The sequence below is a fragment of the Cupressus sempervirens genome, chromosome 9, assembly GCF_028749045.1.
Source record: "Cupressus sempervirens isolate cs-2001-9-10 chromosome 9, ASM2874904v1, whole genome shotgun sequence".
Lineage (NCBI taxonomy): Eukaryota > Viridiplantae > Streptophyta > Pinopsida > Cupressales > Cupressaceae > Cupressus > Cupressus sempervirens.
The window spans coordinates 56,535,745-56,555,939 of record NC_143126.1 but is presented as its reverse complement, the minus strand read 5'-3'; the positions used below and the strand labels follow the sequence as shown (position 1 = coordinate 56,555,939).

General features: G+C 34.5%; 1 protein-coding gene across 3 annotated transcripts in view; it reads right to left on the bottom strand.

The window, feature by feature from the left end:
* Positions 1-20,195, bottom strand: part of LOC149537618 (protein SABRE-like) — a 264,963-nt gene that overhangs the window by 127,072 nt on the left and 117,696 nt on the right. For 2 of the 3 annotated variants that reach the window (XM_089798989.1, XM_089798991.1), the window contains 4 exons: positions 6,379-8,377; positions 6,004-6,110; positions 4,641-4,997; positions 2,146-2,264 (listed from right to left, as the gene is read on the bottom strand). In XM_089798989.1, coding sequence (XP_089655115.1) covers positions 2,146-2,264; positions 4,641-4,997; positions 6,004-6,110; positions 6,379-8,377 — 2,582 coding nt within the window. The remainder of the gene's footprint in view (positions 1-2,145; positions 2,265-4,640; positions 4,998-6,003; positions 6,111-6,378; positions 8,378-20,195) is intronic. The other variant, XM_089798990.1, reaches the window with a different exon arrangement.

The following is a 20,195-nucleotide window of genomic DNA, read 5'->3' as shown; positions in this document are numbered from 1 at the left end:
ATTGCTATCAGCAAACCCGTTTGAACATAAAATCACAGTCAAACATATTCAAGGGTCAACTGCTCAACTGTCAAATACTTTATCAAACAAAAGGCAGAAGACCAATCAGATCTATCAGAAGTGCCTGCCCTGTGAGAAAATAAATTTGTGTAGGGGCAGCTTGGCAGGGGGAAGAAGGCCAATCATCCCTGACTGGACCTATGCAGTCACACTCTGTTATTGGCAACTGTATCGATTTATTGAGAGTCAATCTCACAGTTTGTTGACTGCTGACTCTGGCTGATTTGTAGCTAACTTTTGACTGATAGGTTGCTGCTAAAGGGCGGAACCTGTGAAAGCAGGCAACTAGTGTTAAAGGCCTACGATGATTTCCATAAGTACAGGGCAGAAAAATGCTAGGCAAATTCAAGGCACTAAATTTTAAACTGGATATTATATTTTATACCCTATAATATTGTTTCCTGCTAACATTCAAATTTTCTCCAAAATTAACTTTTATGCTAAGTTACTCATCCTGGTTCTGACACGGATTCAAGTTCATGGTTTTGACATATAAAATTTTTCGGTGGGATCCGGTCTTGCAGATATATAGATATTTTCAAATGCATACACACATACATATTGATATATTATAAATTTATAAATTTATTTATAGATTATAGACTCGTACATATTGTTGGCATAATTGACGATGTTTGTATTGAAGAGACGGTATAATGTAGGTTTGATGCTCAATTAATCAGCTATTGTGTTGCCGCTGATATCAACTTAAGTGTTAATGGTTGACAGTTTACCGGGAGCATTGTTCTAGCATATGCAGTGCAGAAGTCAACATTGAGGTTATGATGCAGTCGAATCTAGAGTGTGTAGTTTGCATGGAAGACTAAAAAATGTCTCATACTGCAATGTCTATGAGCGCACATACTGGAAACAGGTCTGAACAAATTTATGATAGATTGAAGTGTCACAGAGCAATTGGAAAGAACAGACGGTGACAAACATTGAATGATTAGATTAATCTATCAAATCTACGGAGATTCAGATGGTGTGGTTTTGGATTTATGATCTAGACTCAGGTATGAGTTTGGTGTTATGATCATGCAATGTTTCGTTTACTAGAAGGCATGGCTTGGATTGATTAAAGTTCGTTCTATGGAAAATGATAGAACACTTAGATATTTATGTTTGATACTTGGCCAGTGATGCAATGGCCGACTCCAGTAGATCTTTTACGATATAAAGTGTGGTGATGATTTGATTTTGCATTGATCGTTGCGATTGAATTTCTTGAAGTCATGCACATTTATTGGGAAAAGTGAAAAGGGCTAGATGGTTTTTGTCAAATTAATGAGGGCTTCAAATTGGTGATCAAGTGGATCTCATAAATGATGGATTAGCGTTTGGTAACACATTTTGGCATGGTAGAGGTGAAATTCAAATGTGATGCGTTTTGGTTAAGGCGGTGGATGCCCTAACAAGTTAAGCTTGCATTTATATCTCAGAATGTTGTATTTGCAAGTGTGTAGATCATGAATCGTGGATGCTGTCGAACAGTTGATTGAATGTCTGCAAGAAGAAGCAGAATTAAAGCTTAACTGGATCTATGCAAACAAAGAAGAAGTGATATTCCTACATTATCCTCCTTGTGGAATCCTAACAAGTTCTCCAAGTTAAATCCCTTAAACAGCAGGATCCTAACAGGTCTGAATATTATTTTCCTAAACCGGGTAGTTCATTAGCTTGTGTTAGAAATCCTCCAGCAAGTTAGAAATCCTTCAGCAAGGTTAAAAGGGATTACATTTGTGTTCCAATTCTTTACCTAGATTTCTTAACAATCATTTGCAAGGATATAAACTTCATTTAATATCATTCCAAGCAAGCAAATTCAATCTGACATAAAAGACTGCAAGATAAAGGTTTCATGCAAAGTGTTTGACAAACGTCAAACACCTAAAGAGTGAACAAAATTCAGTGTTTAACAAAGCTACAACCAGCAGGGATTCTTACATCAAAGAGTAGTAAACAACTCTGAGAAAATACCAAGTAGCAGTAGTATTGAACAAAAATGAATGATAAAAGTACCTTTTGAACATGCAAAGAAAAACACACAATTTAAATAGACATTTTTTACTACAAATTACTTACTTGGGAAGCCTTGCAAGGAGAAGATTACTTAATATATCCACCATAACATGAAACTGGCGAGATGTCATTGTAGCAGTTATGTTTGAAGAATTAAAATAGAGCTCTTTTAAAGGCTTGATCTGCAAGAAGCAGAAATAATTACATCAAGCATACCGGAAATAACAATTGGAAGCCCATATAATATATTTGATCTCTATGTTTAAAGTGAAAGTACATGAATAAAAAAGAATATTTCAGCAATGCTCAACTTTCTCAAACATATAGCAAGATACGTCCTTAAGTAAGCCATGTCATACATATTTTTTGGGTCTCTCTCTCTCTCTCTCTCTCTCTCTCTCTCTCTCTCTCTCTATATATATATATATATATATACACAATCAAATTAACGTACAGCACACTAGTTATATTTTTTTATAGAAATAATTCTAAAGGTTTCGGAAAGATAATGTTTCAAAAAATTTCCTTCCACACTCAAGTAATTCTTAGAGAAACAATAAAAATGGAATGCATTCATCAACATAATTTAACATTCCACCTTAGTTTGTAGTTAAGTTACAAAAAGTAAAACAGTTCACATGGTTAATATTTTTGTCCATTAGAACAATGGGAAAAAAGTTTTTAACTTAATACAAAAAACAATTTACGAAAAGAATATCCCAAAACCATTCTAGCATTATGTAATGTCCCCATTTTTAGCAGATTCTTGTAGTTGGCCAGGTCAGTTCGCCATTGTGACCCTTGTGAGCTGACAGTGGGATTTGAGGGTCTGAGTTGTGTAGTTATAGGCTTTCCAGCAGCCTATGGTGTGTTTTGGCTCCGTTTGAGGGACTTACTATTTATAGTAAGTGAATATGTTGGTTCCAATGAACTTAGTTGAGTTATAGGAGTTGGGTGATGCTCTCAGTTTTTATTTCGGGCTTCCAATTTGAGCTCCAAGAATCTTGGAGGGAGCCTCTACTTATAGTAAGTCACCCCGTCGACTCGTCAAGTGCATTCATTGTCTTTCATCATCAAAATCACTTTGGTGTTGTCAGATTTCAATTCTGATGCCTCTTCAATTGTTTTCGCAGGACGGGTGAATTATTATTATTATTCATCTAAATACGTTGAGGTTGTTATTTTTGTCAGTATTGTTGGTTGGTCACCTCAGTATCATAGCTCATTGGAACCAGAACGAAAAGTTTTAAATCATGGGAACAAGAAACAATGGCCTTGTGTGTCAAAATATTAAGTTATGGTGGAAAAGATCTTTTTTGGAGCCAAAAGCAATTAATAAATTATATTAATGGCACTTCATTAAATTTTAATGTTGTGTAAGTGGAGTTCTTTTGGTAAACTAGTGCCATTTGGAGATTATAAATACGAGGACACTTTATGGGAAAAGCATCCAATTATTTGATTATCTTATCTTTCTTTGTTGTCCTTGTGACACTTCTGAAGTTCTAATATTTGTGTCCTTGCTGTAGTATAAGCATTTGGGATCTACAACTAAAGTATTGTAGATTCAATTCTTAGAATTATTCTGAGGTTGGTTGGCAAATTGTACTAAGGTATATGATTTGTCATTCCTCCTAACTGTTGCTACTGTTTCTAAGGAGAGGGTTTTAGCTGGCTCAATTTGTGAAGCAAACTGGATGCATTATTGATAATTGCGTCTGCTATATAGAGGCACATTTTGGGCATTTCACATCTCCATTTTCTAGCGCCAATTTTTGCTGCATATTGGCATTGGGTTTTTTTAATTGCTAATGATATATACTGGGCAACATTGGATAGCATTTGTGTCTTGTTTATTCCCACCCGGCTGTAGCTTTCAGACACCATTATTGGCGCTTCCAAGCTACTACAATCACAAATCTGGGCATCTAGAAACTGATCGGGGGTCTGGTTTTAATGCCATTATCTGGGCATTTAAAGGGCTGCAGTATTGGAGCCAATGTTGGCATTGTTGGTGACTACTGAAGGATGCGGGCCTTTCCTATACAGGCTGTGATTGGTGTCATTTAAAGCTCAAGGTGGCACGTGTGCAATCTGCTGCAAATTGGAATTATATCAAACATTTCAGGTTCCCCTTATATTTGATTGTAATTTTCAATTTGTGAAGCAATAAATTTGCAAGTCATTAATTGCCAGTTTGTTTAGAATTTGATACTTGGCATTATTAGTTGTGAGTTATTCACCTACATATTCCAGTATCTGATATACACCATAGATTTGAAAACAAATAAATCTTATCCAACATTACAGTAGTGTGAGCCAGTCAGTTATTACACATTATTGTGGTTATGTTTGGTAAGAATTCAATTTTGAAGCAAAATTTAAAAATTTAAAGCTTAGGCAGCAAAACTGGTATATTTCACGCCAAGAAAATATTTCGCAACACTGCATAAGCTAAATTATGCTGTACAAAAATTCCAAAAGTAATTATAAAAACTGTTTTGGATATATTGAGATGCTACAGAAAGCATGGATGGCACAGTATTGAGAATCAGCACCTTTAAATCAGTTGTTCCTCCTTTATATCGTGTGTAACGGAAATACATTGTGCATGGCATGAATACACGCTCCAACAATGCACCAGTGCGCTTAAGTTCAGGGGAAGTTCTTGGAATTTTAGGAAGCCACTGTAGCCCGGCTCCAGGGTCAACATCTGTAGGAGCTACATGAGCTTGTACATGCTCCAAGATTACTGAAAGCTCCCGGCGCTTCCATGTCATTTCAGGTGCTGATCCAGGAATATGCGTTCCTCCAGTTCCTAAAGCTTTCTGGATCAAATCAACCCCGACATGTAATACAGAATGGAAGGAGCGAGCCAAGACACGTCCACTGGCTGCAGCAAGTAAGAATGCACCCTAGAAACACAGAAATATAATTGTTCACAGAGGCAAAGAGATCAAACTGAAACTAGTTAAATCCAAATAACAGGAATGAGATGTTCAAAATCATTTTGTGAATTGCAGATGTGCTCTTGGAAGCAAAGGATTATTCCACATGGCTAGGGTAGTTAAAATCTTTAAATTCTGATTGATGCAGATCCTTTCTAACATTTTAAGCAATATTATCATAGCTGTTATCTAGTTTCTTGACAAAAAAATTCAAAACTTGATGACCCAAACAAAGCACAGATTCACCATTATAAATAAATACTAATGATGCGAAATTGAGACATTACCCTTGCTATTTAAGCAGCGATAGAACAAAAAATTTAACACAACAATAAAAGCTCACCCAATATTTCCTTAGCACTAAGAACTTATCACAAACCTAAACAACTAAAGTCTAAAGACTAAATAAAAATAACAGTTGATTCTGCAGAAACATCTTCCATAGCCTTCAAATGTGACCTTGATTTATCTTTTCACAGGTAGAGAAAGGAAGCAAATAATATCACAGCCTATCGTAAGAACCATACACAGTTCTCAAAAAATGCAAATTATTTTAACATGAAAAAAGAATTCCCAATGCTGCCAATCTAAATAGAGATTTACATACAAACTTAAATATTAATAGCAATTCATGGTGCTGTAATTCTTGTTCAATGCTACAATTACAAAAATCTGCAATAGTTAATGTAATATCGGAACTAACACTACTTGGTAAGCAGGCTCCTCATAAATCTTCATTTCAGGTTTAAAACATTTCCAATAATCCATGCTACTCAATACGAATTCTACAAAGAGAATTACCAACAATGCTTTGGAAATATTATTTGCATTGCAAAGTGTTATGATGTTTTGGAATTGATGCATGCCAGACACTGCTGGTACAAACAATATGTTAACAAAATATCTGGTCAAGGCCACAAAAAAGCATAATTGCATTTATGAAAGATAAACTACTTTTTACCTATCAACTTACATTTGCTTCTTCTGAATGAAGATTAAACTGAGGCTGAACAACATTCACCATAAAGTTCATTGTGCCCTCTTCTCCTGTCTCATCTATGGTCAACCCTTTAAGCAATGCTAGGGACAATCACCGATATCAAAAGAAAGAATGCATTCAGACATTTATATCTACAATGTCAGACAACTTGCAACCGTATACTTTTACAATTACATTTATAAGAAATTATACAAATATATTGTGCATTTATAAATTTAATGCAAGACTACAATTGGATATTATACAACACCTTAAGTTCCACTTTCATAGAAAGTAGAGACTAAAATTTGATATTAATATATCAATAACCACTTTATGGAACATATATGACACAAACAAATGGCATACCTGATGATGCAGATGATGAATAACCCATTTTCCTTGAAGGAGATGGGGAAGAGATTGGTTTCTCCACGTGGACTGACGATGAAGAAACATTTGAAACTTTACTTTGTTTTGGAGAGGTTGACAATCTAGAAGGATCATCAACAGGCAGTCCTGTCCCCACAAGCTTCTGTTGCTCCTCAATCATCTTCCTCTGAGCATACTGCCTAGATGGGGATGGCTTAGGAGACTCAAAGGCTTTTGATATTTCACCAACCCATGCCCAAACAGCATCTCTATTTTTAATTGTCCAAAGGAGTTTAAGTCCATACACAAACACACGTTGGCAATTGTCAGCTAATACTACATTAAAACCGTCATCATCACTGGGATCAGAGAGTGTTGCATCATTCTCACTTCCGTAATCAAATTCTGACCTCACATAAGTAGCCTCAAGACTTCTTATACTCCGTCCCTCTTCCTGCCATGATAACAACCTTGAAGGATCAACCTTTGGTGACTGCTTTCTGATTGTAAAATAGTCTGTATAAAGCAGCAACCCATCCCCATTGGATATGTCAGGATTGATTCCATTTTCCCTACTCTGTTCATTACCCACACTATCAGTTACTCCTTGTGGCTTAACTCTTTTAGTCTTTTGTGAACATTCTTCGACACTGCTTGTGCTTGGATCCTTCAGCTCTGCCTTAAGCACATGAAGATCTAAACCTTGGTACACTTGATCAAGAGGATCACGCTTGGATTCAAAAGCATAGCGCTGTCTCCCTCGGCTGTAACAGAGCTCATATTTTAGTTTTTTCATATTAAAGGTCAATCCGTTTGCAGGATCATCACTTCCCATAGGAACATGCTTGATACAAGTAGGTGTTGCATCAACACGTAGCATAAACTCAGTCATGACTTTATCAAGGGATAAATTCCCTGATCTGGTTGATCTTGGGACTCCAAAACGAGGCCATTTTGAGAAAGAACGAATTTTATGTGGTGGATTATAATATAAATTCCACCACCTAAAAATCCATATCAAATCATGGGCACCCAAATTCACTGTTGGAATACCCACTGGCACCATGCCAAATTTTCCAGGGGGCAAGACGGAAGCTGAATCATACAAGTTCCTATTAGTGTTGGACCTTCTGGCAGAAGACATAACCTGAACTTTCACTTTACCACTAAACCTGTCTGTGTCTCCCATGGAAGAAGATACTTCTTCAACATGTTCTACACAATTTGAAGGTTTCAAAGAGAAATTCCAGCGAAGAGAAAATGATGTTGAACGAAAAGGATCATAGACTTTCTTACGGGGTTCAAGCTCACTAGGAAGTGCGTGCAAATAATGGTTTAGTGGGTTCCCTGACTCACATTCCCAATCCATTGTTATATCAAGTTGGAAGGCTGCTGAATAAATAAACCCTCCCCTGACTTCAACTGGTAGTTTCAGGTCATAATTCTTCAGTAAATGCTCCAAGCTGCTAATAGAAATCTTAAATTCCTTTGCATAAAATGAAAGCCGACCTTCTGATTGTTGGATATCCATGATATTGGCAACAATTTGCAATTTATCAATCTTTTCATATGGATCAGTTGTTGCCAAGAAATTCCATTTAAAATCAGAACAACGAATACTGTTTTTACCATGAATATAGTATCGCATATCATCCCACCAGGGCAAGCTTCTTTCCTTTTTGACTGTTTGATTTGTGTGAATACGACTTCCAGATGGAAATAGACTAGGATCAGGAACATTTCCTGAAGAGAAAGCACCATTGTTTCGAATACTTAAATTAGCTTTCCTAAGAGCTATGGTAAAGGCATAGCTTAGATCAGCAATAGCTGGTTCAAATCCCACCCCATATGCAACTTCTGCTTTCTCAAATTCTATTGGCAACTCAGAGTACATTTTAAGAGGTGGAGTAGTACCGCTCATAGACCGTAGCATTTCAACCTTGTGCCATCTACCAATATACACATTCTGAAAATATTGAGGGGGGAATGTTGTTGCCTGCATCCAAAAATTCAAGTATCAGATCGGCAGTTGCATCAATTTTTATAACGCAAATGTCCTAAATAATTATGTGTGTGTATGTGGGACAATTCCATGCACAGATGCATTAAATGTCAACCAACCATCAGATGACACGTGATTTGATTCTATTCCTATATTTCTGGCAACTTTATCATATAGCCCAGTTAAAATATACCATTCTCAATGTCAATTGCCAAAGGTTGAATATGCAAAACAAAGCATTAAATAAAATATGATTTTACAGCTTTCACAGATTTGTTAGTACTTTATATAATTTGGTAAAGATTAGACAACATCAAGACATGATAATGTTTAATAATTGCTACTACTGTAATTGAAATTTTAAATGATTATCCATAACAATTAATCAGATTTAGTCTATAGATAGTATTTTTAACTTACATAAACAGCATAGATATGCACTATATCTGTCATTACCATAAACCCATCATTCATAAATTAAGTTTTCATTTATCCTCTGTGCAATACCCACCTCCATGAATTTTAATTAATTTAATCATTAAAAACTAAAAGGAAAACAAAGGAAATATATTTAAGTTCATTCTAAACTTTCGCTACAACCCAGAAATAAACCTAACATGATAAATAGCCCTAATTGATAAATTTATTTTACAGAAAATGAGGTGTCCAGAACGATTAAAAAAATGGAACAGATTCAAAGAAAAAAAAAAGCTTTGGAAAGAGCAAATGGTAGAATTTCATTTTACTTTGAGATACACATATAAGACAGCCTCAAACAAATGATGTAAGTGAAGAAAAGGATTATACTTCTCAAAATCAAAGGGAGAAAAAATCAGAATTTGGTGCCCTTACCGAGAAATTTTAACAAATTTGCAATTATTTTAGATTTTACTTTTTGCAGAGTCATTTTGTCAAACACTTGCTCAAATGTAGAAAGTTCTGAATTTATTGATTATGAACAGCTGTAACTAATAATTAATATTATAGGCATTTTGACAAACAGTTGGCATGTACTGATTTCATAATCAAATGATTACTTGAAACTCAGAAAATAATATTGAACTACTCATGCCTGTATTTCAGATTAAAATATATATATATATATTTCAAGGCTGATACCACAGCATGCTGATGCAAAGTCAGAAATACATATACAAAAATAAGAACTAATTTGCTGACTTTTAAACTATAGCTTGTAAGACTTTGGATGATGCTGGTCTGAGCACAGACACTTCTGAGAAAGCAGGCACAGCTATTGTAATTATTTGTGCCCTAAAAATCTGAACACACTGCTATGCGTAGATATTCTGGCATTTACTACACCCATCAGAGCAGTAATTACTCCCAAATTGATGTCAACAATCAAATTGCCAATGTAGAGATCTTTGCATACTTGAAGTATGAAATGACTTCATTCCAAAATCCTGTGATATCACAAATCTCCTTACTTCCCTTTTAATACTTGCTAAACATTACCTTCAGGTTGGCAGAGAGCTTGATAGTCTCTAAAGACTAGGATAAAGGCGTTAATTCCCCTTCTTAAATCTCAATCACCTCTCTCCTTCGATAAATGATACAGCTGCCTCCCACTTAGTGTAGTGTTATGGTCAACATACATTGCCAATCATACCATAAATGTGACGACAGCTTTAGGTCACCAATATGTGAAAAATTCTTGTGATTGTCCACAGCTAGGGTTGGACCATTTTAAAATTAAATTTCACATCTTCTAAATCAAAATATCACAATTATTTTTATAAAATTTCTTCAAAATGTTATTTCTTACAAATCTTAAAGATTTCTTCATTTCAGGCCCCTTCTAATAGATATGGAACTGGCAAGATAACGCTGCTCAGCTCAAACATCAAACATTCAGTTCCTTTGAGAATCCACCTTTGCATTGACTAGGGAGAAGCCTTCCCCAAAACCAATCTTTGGCTTAGGGTTTCAGTCCTAGGGCTGCTGTTGAGCAAAAATTAAGGTTTCTTTCATTTCAAACTCCTGCAAATAGATATGAAATTGGAAAGATAAATCACTGCTCGGGACAAACAACAAACATCTGTGAATCCACCTCTACATTGGCTAAGGAGAACCCATTCCTTCAAATTAATATTTGCATTAGGTTTTTGTCCTATGGGTATTCAACAAACCTGCCCCATATCCACAATTGGGTTTCAAAAAAATTAAGAATGAGAAATTGAATCTTGAGAACCTATTTTATAACCCCTTTCGGAACTTTCTAGAAATAAATTACTTTTTATTTTAATATAATTTTGAACCATATGATTTGTATTATAATTAAATTTATTATATTTCTGCTCAACCACCAAGTTGGGGAAAATACTAATATAGCACAAAAGCGAATCCTGATTATGCCACATAACCTTATATTTTCAAGATATCAATATTTTTGAAATTTGGTGCTTTGCAAAACTTGCAACCTTCTCCAAGAAGTGTGTAGTGCTCCCAAAATGTAGAAAGCAAGTTCCATTAGACCTACATTGATCTCATGAGGTCATTGCCACTATTAATATTTCTTTCTGAAAAGTAGGAATTCTACAAAGAAGATGGAGCTTCCAAAGATGTTGGAATGGGCCAAAAGAAGGGGACATTACATAGAAGTTGCAATAAATAGAGTATATACTGATAAAAACATCAAACAACTATGTGCTAATACAAGATATATTAGCATAGCACCAGTCATTGCAAGGTCAGCTTATAATAGAAAGAAAATACTTTGATTAAAATACAAGAGACCATTTAGTGTAAACTTATAATTTATGAATCTCTCAACCAGAAATTTGGGTAGCACATGGGAACATACTTTCCTTCCAAAATCTAAAAGCATTTATATTGTATTTTATATTTTTACATTTATATATTTTTCCTATATATATTTTTTTAGCTAGTATATTAAAGCATTTTTTATTTTTTATTTTAATAATATTAATATATTTTAATTTTGCAAAAGGAACATGACATAGTCTTCAGTTATCTTCTTGTGTGTTGCTTTTATGTGTTGAAGAGCCTTATGCACGAATGTCATGAATTGAATCTAGATCACGCAATTCATTTTTATATAGATAGATAGATGTGATTAATATAATGATCTTCACATCCTATCACCTATTTGATTATTGCATTTCATGTTTGTGCAAATGTTATTGTTAATGATCCATATAATTCTGTGCCACTCTGGGTGTTTATTGTGTGATGCTTGTTATAATTATACATTGAGTGTTGATGGTGCTTATATGATATATCCCTTTTGTAGATATGTATATTTTTACATAGGTGGATGTTAATACAACTATGTGGCCTTCGTAGAAGATTGTGAATTGTCGCATTTCTATGTTTCGGAAGTATGTGCATTGCAATGGCATTTATGTATGGTGCAATTGCACTCAACATGTGACCTATTGTGCAGGCACAATTATATTTCTCCACACGAGTGAGCGCGTCTGGGTTACTTCCCCCAGGACAGTTATATTGGAGATGTCACATTGTGGTTGATTTGTTTGTAAATCTCTACTGTACTCAAAACAAGTGCAAGATGTGCAAGTGTGGATTTAAATCTAAATCTGAATCAGTGGCAATTCCAAAGTTCACCTGTCATATGTGTTAAACCATAAATGTGTGATTTCAATTCTCAGTGATAGTTGTTGATTTCCTTGTTTGCATTTCAATCAAATTTGGAAATCAGACAACAAGATAAGATACAATGGGACAACCATTTTGCTAATCTCAAGGAGATTTAAAAGGATATTCTTCTTATACAGCCAAGTTCACATGACGACAAGCAAACATTTTGAAAGGGGGGATGATGTTAGTAGGAAAAGAGTAAGTGCAGACACAGTCTACATAGAACCTACTACACTTCACCCTAATGCACTTGTGAAGCTTCATATTGGAAAAACGTCAACTAGGATAGAAGCAGAATATATTGGTTCTGTTCCATCAGCGAGATATTTGTATAGCAAATGATGTAAGTAACAATGGATAATATGTAAAGGAAAGAGATATTGGATAAATGTATTGTCGGAAAGTTTTGTCATTAATGTTAAGAAGATAATCCATCTTCATGAATGAGTCATATTAACTAAAGCTACCATTGCTGTCAAAGGTAGCAAGATAAGTAACGAGACAATTGCAATAAGGTGAGTCCTTATCATGTGCTGGTCCTTCGTAATGATGCCCAACGTTTTCATCTTTCCTCTAGGATGACGTTGTATACCCCATTTGCATGGAGCATTCAAACAATGCTGTCCTCCTTGCTTGCAGTTCTTATGACAATGGGACTGAAACCTTGGGGCTAAGAGTGTTCACAAACATTCATGTCATTGCTAGTCTATGAGATGCCACCTTTGGAATCGACAATGCTAGTAAATATAAAGAGAGATGAAGTGAAGCAACGATGACAATGAACCATGTCAAATAACATTTATTGAAGAAAATTGAATGAATAGCAATAAGTAAAAGTTGTGATACACAACAAATGCTAGACCAGATTACTGCTTGGAAGAAACCATAGAAAATAATGAAACTTTTGAAAATGCAATAATTGTATTAATCAATACACCGATTATATATAGAGTTTATAGACGCTATGAAAATTGTTAACTAAAAAGCAAAGTTGTCTAAATAAAGACATTTGAAAATAAAGCAGATTAAGATAACTAAAAATAAAGACTAAATGACCATTAACTTAGAATAACAAGCTAAACATAGAAAGAGCCTAGAATACTAAAAAATATTCTAATACCCTTCCTTAATGATCACTCTATCAACCATAGATGTACTACTGGCAGAGTACTCACTGAGTTGGAAAAACTGGCCGAGATTTCAAGCCTAGCAAGTGTCGAGCTATGGAGGAGGGAGCAGATTTGGTTGCACATTGGATGACATTGAGTGGAATAAGTAGTCATTGCTAGTGTCCAGTGAAGCTTTTGGCAAAGCTACATCCATGTTGGAGGATGAGCCACAGACTGAATCAGACATACTGAACAACAAGGCATGGTCATGCCCACTGCAAACTTCTAGGACTAGATCCTTTAAGTAGTTCTACCTCTCCCTTAGTTTTTACTACAATTGGGAAGAGGAAGATGTAAGTGTAATAATGTACTTACTTTTAGTTTTAAATAAATTATTTACTATTTTGCTTCCAACCCTCAACATTCTTCACAAGAATGCAATTTTGTACCCACTGTGTTTAGATAAATCTAGACTAAGCTTGATTCTTTTGTGTTCTCATTTATTGACTCATTGGATGCATCTTCTCATTGAATTTTGCAAAAAAAAATGCATTTCTAATTAAACTTAAGCAATTTATTAAGTTCCCAGGTTTTTTGTCAGGTTTTTTCCCAATTTTTTTCCCATGCCTTGGCAAATTCTTGGCATTGACGAGTTTTTCAACTATGCTATCAACTACCCTGTAGAAGACCATACATGGCTTGTGGTCATAAACCCTTCAAAATATTCAGCTATTACTGAGACCTTGCTTGGATCTGCAGAATGACAATGACATAGAGTAGCCAAAAAAGAAGAGAAAGTCGTCCCCTTCTTCAGAATGGTCTACTACAAGAGATAAGAGCCTGCCATTGAATGGTATCTTGAGATGAGTATCGCATAACCCTCCCATAATCTGCAACATCTTTGACAAAAAATCATCACAAAATGTCCAACCTGATATTGTATAGTAAAATTGTCCTTCCTGTAGATAGGGGTAGACTAAAAATAGCTGCCACGATTTTGGGGAAAAATCAACAAATCCTCCAAACTATTGCAAATGAGCAAGATACCCCTTGAAACCAACTCCAAGATATCATGTTTTGAAGTTTACGAAGTATCACTCTTTTAGTAAAAACCCTAAAATAGAATCCCTGGAAATAACATCCCACACGAACTTCATGTATTACAAAAACCAAAAATGATTTTTAAGAAGAAAAATTGACCAAAAACCAAACACGATTTTTAAGATAAAAATTGATCAAACCCAAACATTGAATTTGAGACGTGTATTGGAAAATACAAAACAAATATTTTTTGAGAAAAAAATTATAGAAAACCCTCCCATAAGATGAGCTGATTTTGTGGGCTTCTATTAAGGTTATAGAAGAACGAGCTAAATATAGGAAGAATCTAAGATACCAAAAAAAAAAATTATACAAAACTATTTTTTTTCCAAAAGAAAAAGACAGTCTTTAGGAGAAACTCCCACAATTTTGCAATAAACCCTACCTCAGGTTTGAAGCATACCGCAATTTTGAATTTCTCACAACAAATTTGCCCAAAAAATGTCACTGCTCTAATACCATGTAACCTTAAAAAATGAAATAATTGTATTAACCAATATACTGTATAAATAGAGTTGAAAAATGCTATAAAAAGTGTTAACTAAAAGGCAAAGTTGTCTAAATAACGGCATCATCAAAAAATAGACTAGATTAAGATAACTTAAATTAAAGCCTAAATTACAATTAAACAAGGTTCTAGAATAACGAGCTAAATATAGTAAGAACCTAAGATAGCAAATATATTCTAATAACAGAAGTCACTAATTAGGAAAAAAAGCCAAAGCAACTAACAAAGGATTGCTACCAGTCAAAGAATGAAAGATACCATAGATCTCAGTTTAAAGGATGTAAGCACTCTAATAAAACATTGTGTTAATGTTCTCTTATGTGTATGTTCGTGAGAATCTAGTAAATAATACTATTGTGATGAATAAAGCTTAAATTGATAAAAATGCATGCTATAGTGATTCAAGTATAATCATGTGTTTCCATAAATAGAATACTTGGAAGGAAGATAAGACAAAGCAAAGATACTGGGAATATCTCGCAGCACAAAGATAAGTTGTGATCCTCTCATCTTGAAGGTCTTGGCTTAGAGTCTACTTGACCCCCATTTTGATATCGGCTTCAGCCCATTAAAAAAAACACAAAGTAGAGATACAAATATATTGAGGGAAGATATAAGGATAAAAAAGATGTATATGATTGGCCTTTTTATAATATTAATATAACAAAAATCTATGTATTATGTTATGCCTATTCAATGTTCAATGCTTTTTGATATTTTGTGAACTAGTTAGTGCTTTATTAGGATTATTTCGTTGCTCCCTTTGTAAAACCAAGTCTAGGGAATGAATACAACACCCAAAAATCACTTGGGGCTAAAAACTTTGGTTTGTGTTCCCCGTTTTTTTCTTGACAATAATAGTGAATTTGGTGAAAAAATTCAATGCAGCTCTACACACATAACAAATCAATTCATTGGCAATTAAAAGCAAGATATGCATAATAAGTTCTATTGAACAATATGGAATTTTGGCTGAACAATAACACTAAATAGCAATTTCAACTATATGCAAACATGAGAGTTATCATTCTCATCTATGTTAGTGCTTCATTAGGATTATTTCCTTGCTCCCTTTGTAAAACCAAGTCTAGGGAATGAATACGACACCCAAAAATTACTTGGGCCTAAAAACTTTGGTTTGTGTTCCCCTTTTTTTCTTGACAATAATAGTGAATTTAGTGAAAAAAAAATCAATGCACCTCTGCACACATAACAAATCAATTCATTGACAATTTAAAAGCACGATATGCATAATAAGTTCCATTGAACAATATGCAATTTTGGATGAACCATAACACTAAATAGCAATTTCAACTATATGCAAACGTGAGAGTTATCATTCTCATCTACATTGCAAGCTTTGTACCCACAAGTCTCATACACGGTGCATGTGTGCACCTTTTTTGGATGTATCTTTAGGTACGTGTTAAGTGCACACAGAGTGTGCACCCAACACTATCGATGCATCAAGGTGCGGATAACAACGCACCCACAGTGTTGGGTGCGCACCCATCACAGACCGAGGGGTACTCATTAGCCTGCTTTATAAAAGTGGGCTTAAAATTTAATAAAAATACCTTTTTATCTTATTTTTGCCTATGAAACTAATAGCCCAATATGAAAGCCTACAAACACATAAACATGCCACTTTTACCTCTTATTTTTCTCTCATTGTATTTTGTATCCATCTTGGCATTTTAGAGGAAGGTGATTGTATTCGAAGGAGATTGATTGTGGAGTATCAAATAACTTCCACAAAGGAGATTAAGTGTTTAAGGTATGCACTTAAACCCTATTGTTTATTAGTCTTTTGATTAATTCTTTCAAGTTTGTGAGGAATTTTTTCACATATGTTTTTTTTTTCTTTTTTTTTATAAATTGCAATAATAGCTAGTAGACGAAGTCCAATGAGTGGGGAGGGAAATCAAAATTTCAAAACTGATAAAGCATCTCCTTTATGGAGACATCACAAGAATTTTTTTTTTAAAAACAAGGTGGGGGGTTTATTTGGAAGTGTAATATTTATAATGCACAATATAATAGCTCTTATTACCGAGTGAAACTACATTTTATGGGCCCTAGTGATAAAGGGATTAAAATGTGCACTAAACAATTGGCTGCTATACAAATGCAAGATTTATAAAAGAACAAGAAATGTTGACAAATTGATTGCAAAAGGAAAACAAAGTAGTTATAATTTCAAAAAGAAAAAATAATGGTATTACCTGCTCAACAGTTGCAGCCTTCAAACATCCCTCCTTGTCTATTCCATCTATGAAAAATGAAAATGAAGAATTACAGATCCCCACTCATAAGAGAGGTCCATTGCAGAGGGCATTTAAAATGGAGGCAAAAGATATTGGTGAAGAAAAACATTGCATGTTGCCTCTACGCCAAAAATCTTCCATTCAATTTGGTAATCACCATATTGGCGAGACATGGTGTCAGCAATAAATAGTTCATGTCCTAGTTTAACAAGTCATGAGTATGAAAAGGTTTGAACCACCATATTGTAGAATGAGAGGAAATTTGTACTGGTCCAACTAAAACCGATAAGCAATTCTTGGATTGAAATAGGTGCATCTATTGTTTTCGATGAATTTCGATGAATTATGATGCCCCAATAGAAATCAATAATAATAATCATTAAATTAGAAGATTTTATTAGCACGAAAATAATAATAAAATATATATATATATATATATATATATATATATATATATATATATATATATATATATATATATATATATATATATATATATATATATGTATATGTATTTTTTTTATAAGCAAGAGGCCGAAACCATATATCAATAGAAAATTAGTTATACAACCCAACTCAAGGGACACCGAGAGTACAAAGAAGAGCATTAGTCCATGAGTATTGCCCTTCTCGAATCAAAACCATTGGATGATAGAGTTTAAAACTTTTGGGAGAGATTCCCTAATTCCTTAGTTAGCCTATATGTTTGTGTGACCTGAAATAGCACGAATACATATCCAACAAAACTCTACAATACTTGTTAGGAGGTTAGAGAATCCTTAGAAGGACATAATTTTGCTAATGACATTGAGATCCTAAAAAAGATAGACAACAAGGAACCAACAAAACATTAATTTAAAATTAGAAAGAAACACAAAATAAACATAACAGAGTGATTCAAGATCTTTCAAAGCGAATCAATTACTGAAAAAGGGAAAATAATTTAAAACACTTCTAAGGAAATTGAAAATATGACAAGTTATCATTAAATCTATTTTAGATAATAATTACTAAAGGGGACTTGAAGTGAAGATTGATACTTTATTTAATCAATTAGAAGGGATTTATCAATCCCCATATTAGCTAGCTCGTCTGCTCGCTTATTCCCTTCCCGATAAATATGGTTCATTATTATTTTGTTGAAGGATTTGCATAGTTCTAAAGCTTCCGAGAGCTTAGCATCTAGTCTCCAGTTGAGAAGAGATCCTCTCCTAAGAGCATTTATAATTATGGCCGAGTCTCCTTTGATTTCTAACTTATTTATTCCCAAATGTTTGCATAACAAGAGGACTTCTATTAAAGCAGAAATCTCTGCCTAGTTATTAGTTGCTTCTCCAATGTATCTTGTTATATTGGCAATTTCCTCTCCTTTGTCATTGTAAATGCAACATCCTATGCCATCTGTACCTAAGTTGCATCTCAATGCTCCATTGAAATTTGGCTTGAACCATCCTTTTTTTGGAATTTTCCATAGACATTCTTCCCTTGAAGATTTACCTTCATCTACCCCTTTCCCTCAAAAGGGCAGGATCTTTAACCTAATCCATCGTACACACATCTTTTCATCCCAATAAGTCATCCTGGCTTGTTTGATATTAGAATTAAGCAACCTATTATTTGTTAACTCAATAAGTGAAATTTCTATTTTGTTAATAAGTTGATTAACCGACATCTTGCTATCTTGAAAAATTCTTCTATTCCTCTCCTTTCATAGGGAACTATGGAAGGAGAGGAGATCCAAAGGCTATGAAAGATACAATCTGATTTTAAGAGAGGCCAAAACATCTACATGTTGAGAATGGAGTTAGGGATGGCCGTTTACAGGCCTAATTGAGAGCAAAGCCATTGCCAACAAATAGTTGAATAAGGGCAATGAAGGAAACGATGATCTGCAGTTTCTTCCTCAACTTCACATAATGGACATCTTGTTGGACCTTGAAATCCAAACTTCCTCAATCTTTCTGCAATGAGGGTCCTCTGGTGAAGGACTATCCAACAAAAGAATCCTACCTTAGGAAGAGAAAACTTATCCAAACACAATCTAAGAGGAAGAAAGTTTTTAGAAAAACCTTGCAGAAATTCTAAATACCTATAACCTAGTTTAGAAGTGTACTATCCATTATTACTTCTAGCCCAGACGAGGGAATCCTTACCTCCTCTAAAGGAAATTTTCCTTGAACAAAGAATTGATTGGAGATATTTATCTTCTAGTGGAATATCTTCAGAATCTAAATCTTTCCATTTCCAGCGCATCCAATTGTCCTCAAAAGTCACATAATCCCTAACCTTAGAACCATATTTTGATTCCCAATAGGATTTGGATAGATGGAGGGAAGGATAAAGATCAAGGGCCATATATCCTCCCCATGAGTCTGTCCAGTCACCTAGATTCCAAGACAAATTATTCTGTATAATATGTTTGCATTTCAATAGCAAATTCCAAAATCTTGATCCTCTAGGAGGATGAGCCTCTCTGAAAAAATTAATCGGATCTGGGGATGAAAGGTATTTGAGTCAACATCTTGACCCATTTTAGGTTAGGGAATCTGATCATCTGCCAAATTAATCTTGCTCCCAAAGGTTTCCCTTGAAGATTGATATTTTTTATGCCTACCCCTCCTACTTCTTTAGATCTACAGACTTGGTCCCAAGAGAGGAGAGAAAACTTTCTATTCTCTACAGATCCTTGCTAGAAAAAGGAGCCAAGCCAACCATTAATGAGGCATCGTCTACAGTGCAACTTATATAAACCCCCTTTCAATGAAAATATAAGTTCTTCCACTATTTAACACTTGATACAAGTGCATATAAGTTGCCCCGTATCCATTCGCCCATTAATGACACCTAGTTTACTACTAGGAAGATCCATACAAGAGAGTTGATAGATAGGCTGAGCTAACAAGATTGAAGAAACCATGGTCTTCCTCCCTGTTGAGGATAGCCACTTGCCTTTCCAACCAATCATTCTCTCTTTTAGTTTCTCTATGAGAGGGTCCTAATGCTTTGATATATTACAACCAGAGTTTAGAGAAAGGCCTAAATATTTACAAGGCAGAGTACCCTTTTTAAAATCAAGTATATCACATATTAGTTGTTCTGTGTTAGGATTAGTATTAAAGAAGAAGATTTCCGATTTGTCTTTGTTAATTGCCTGCCCTAATGCCTCAGAATATTTATTTAAGATA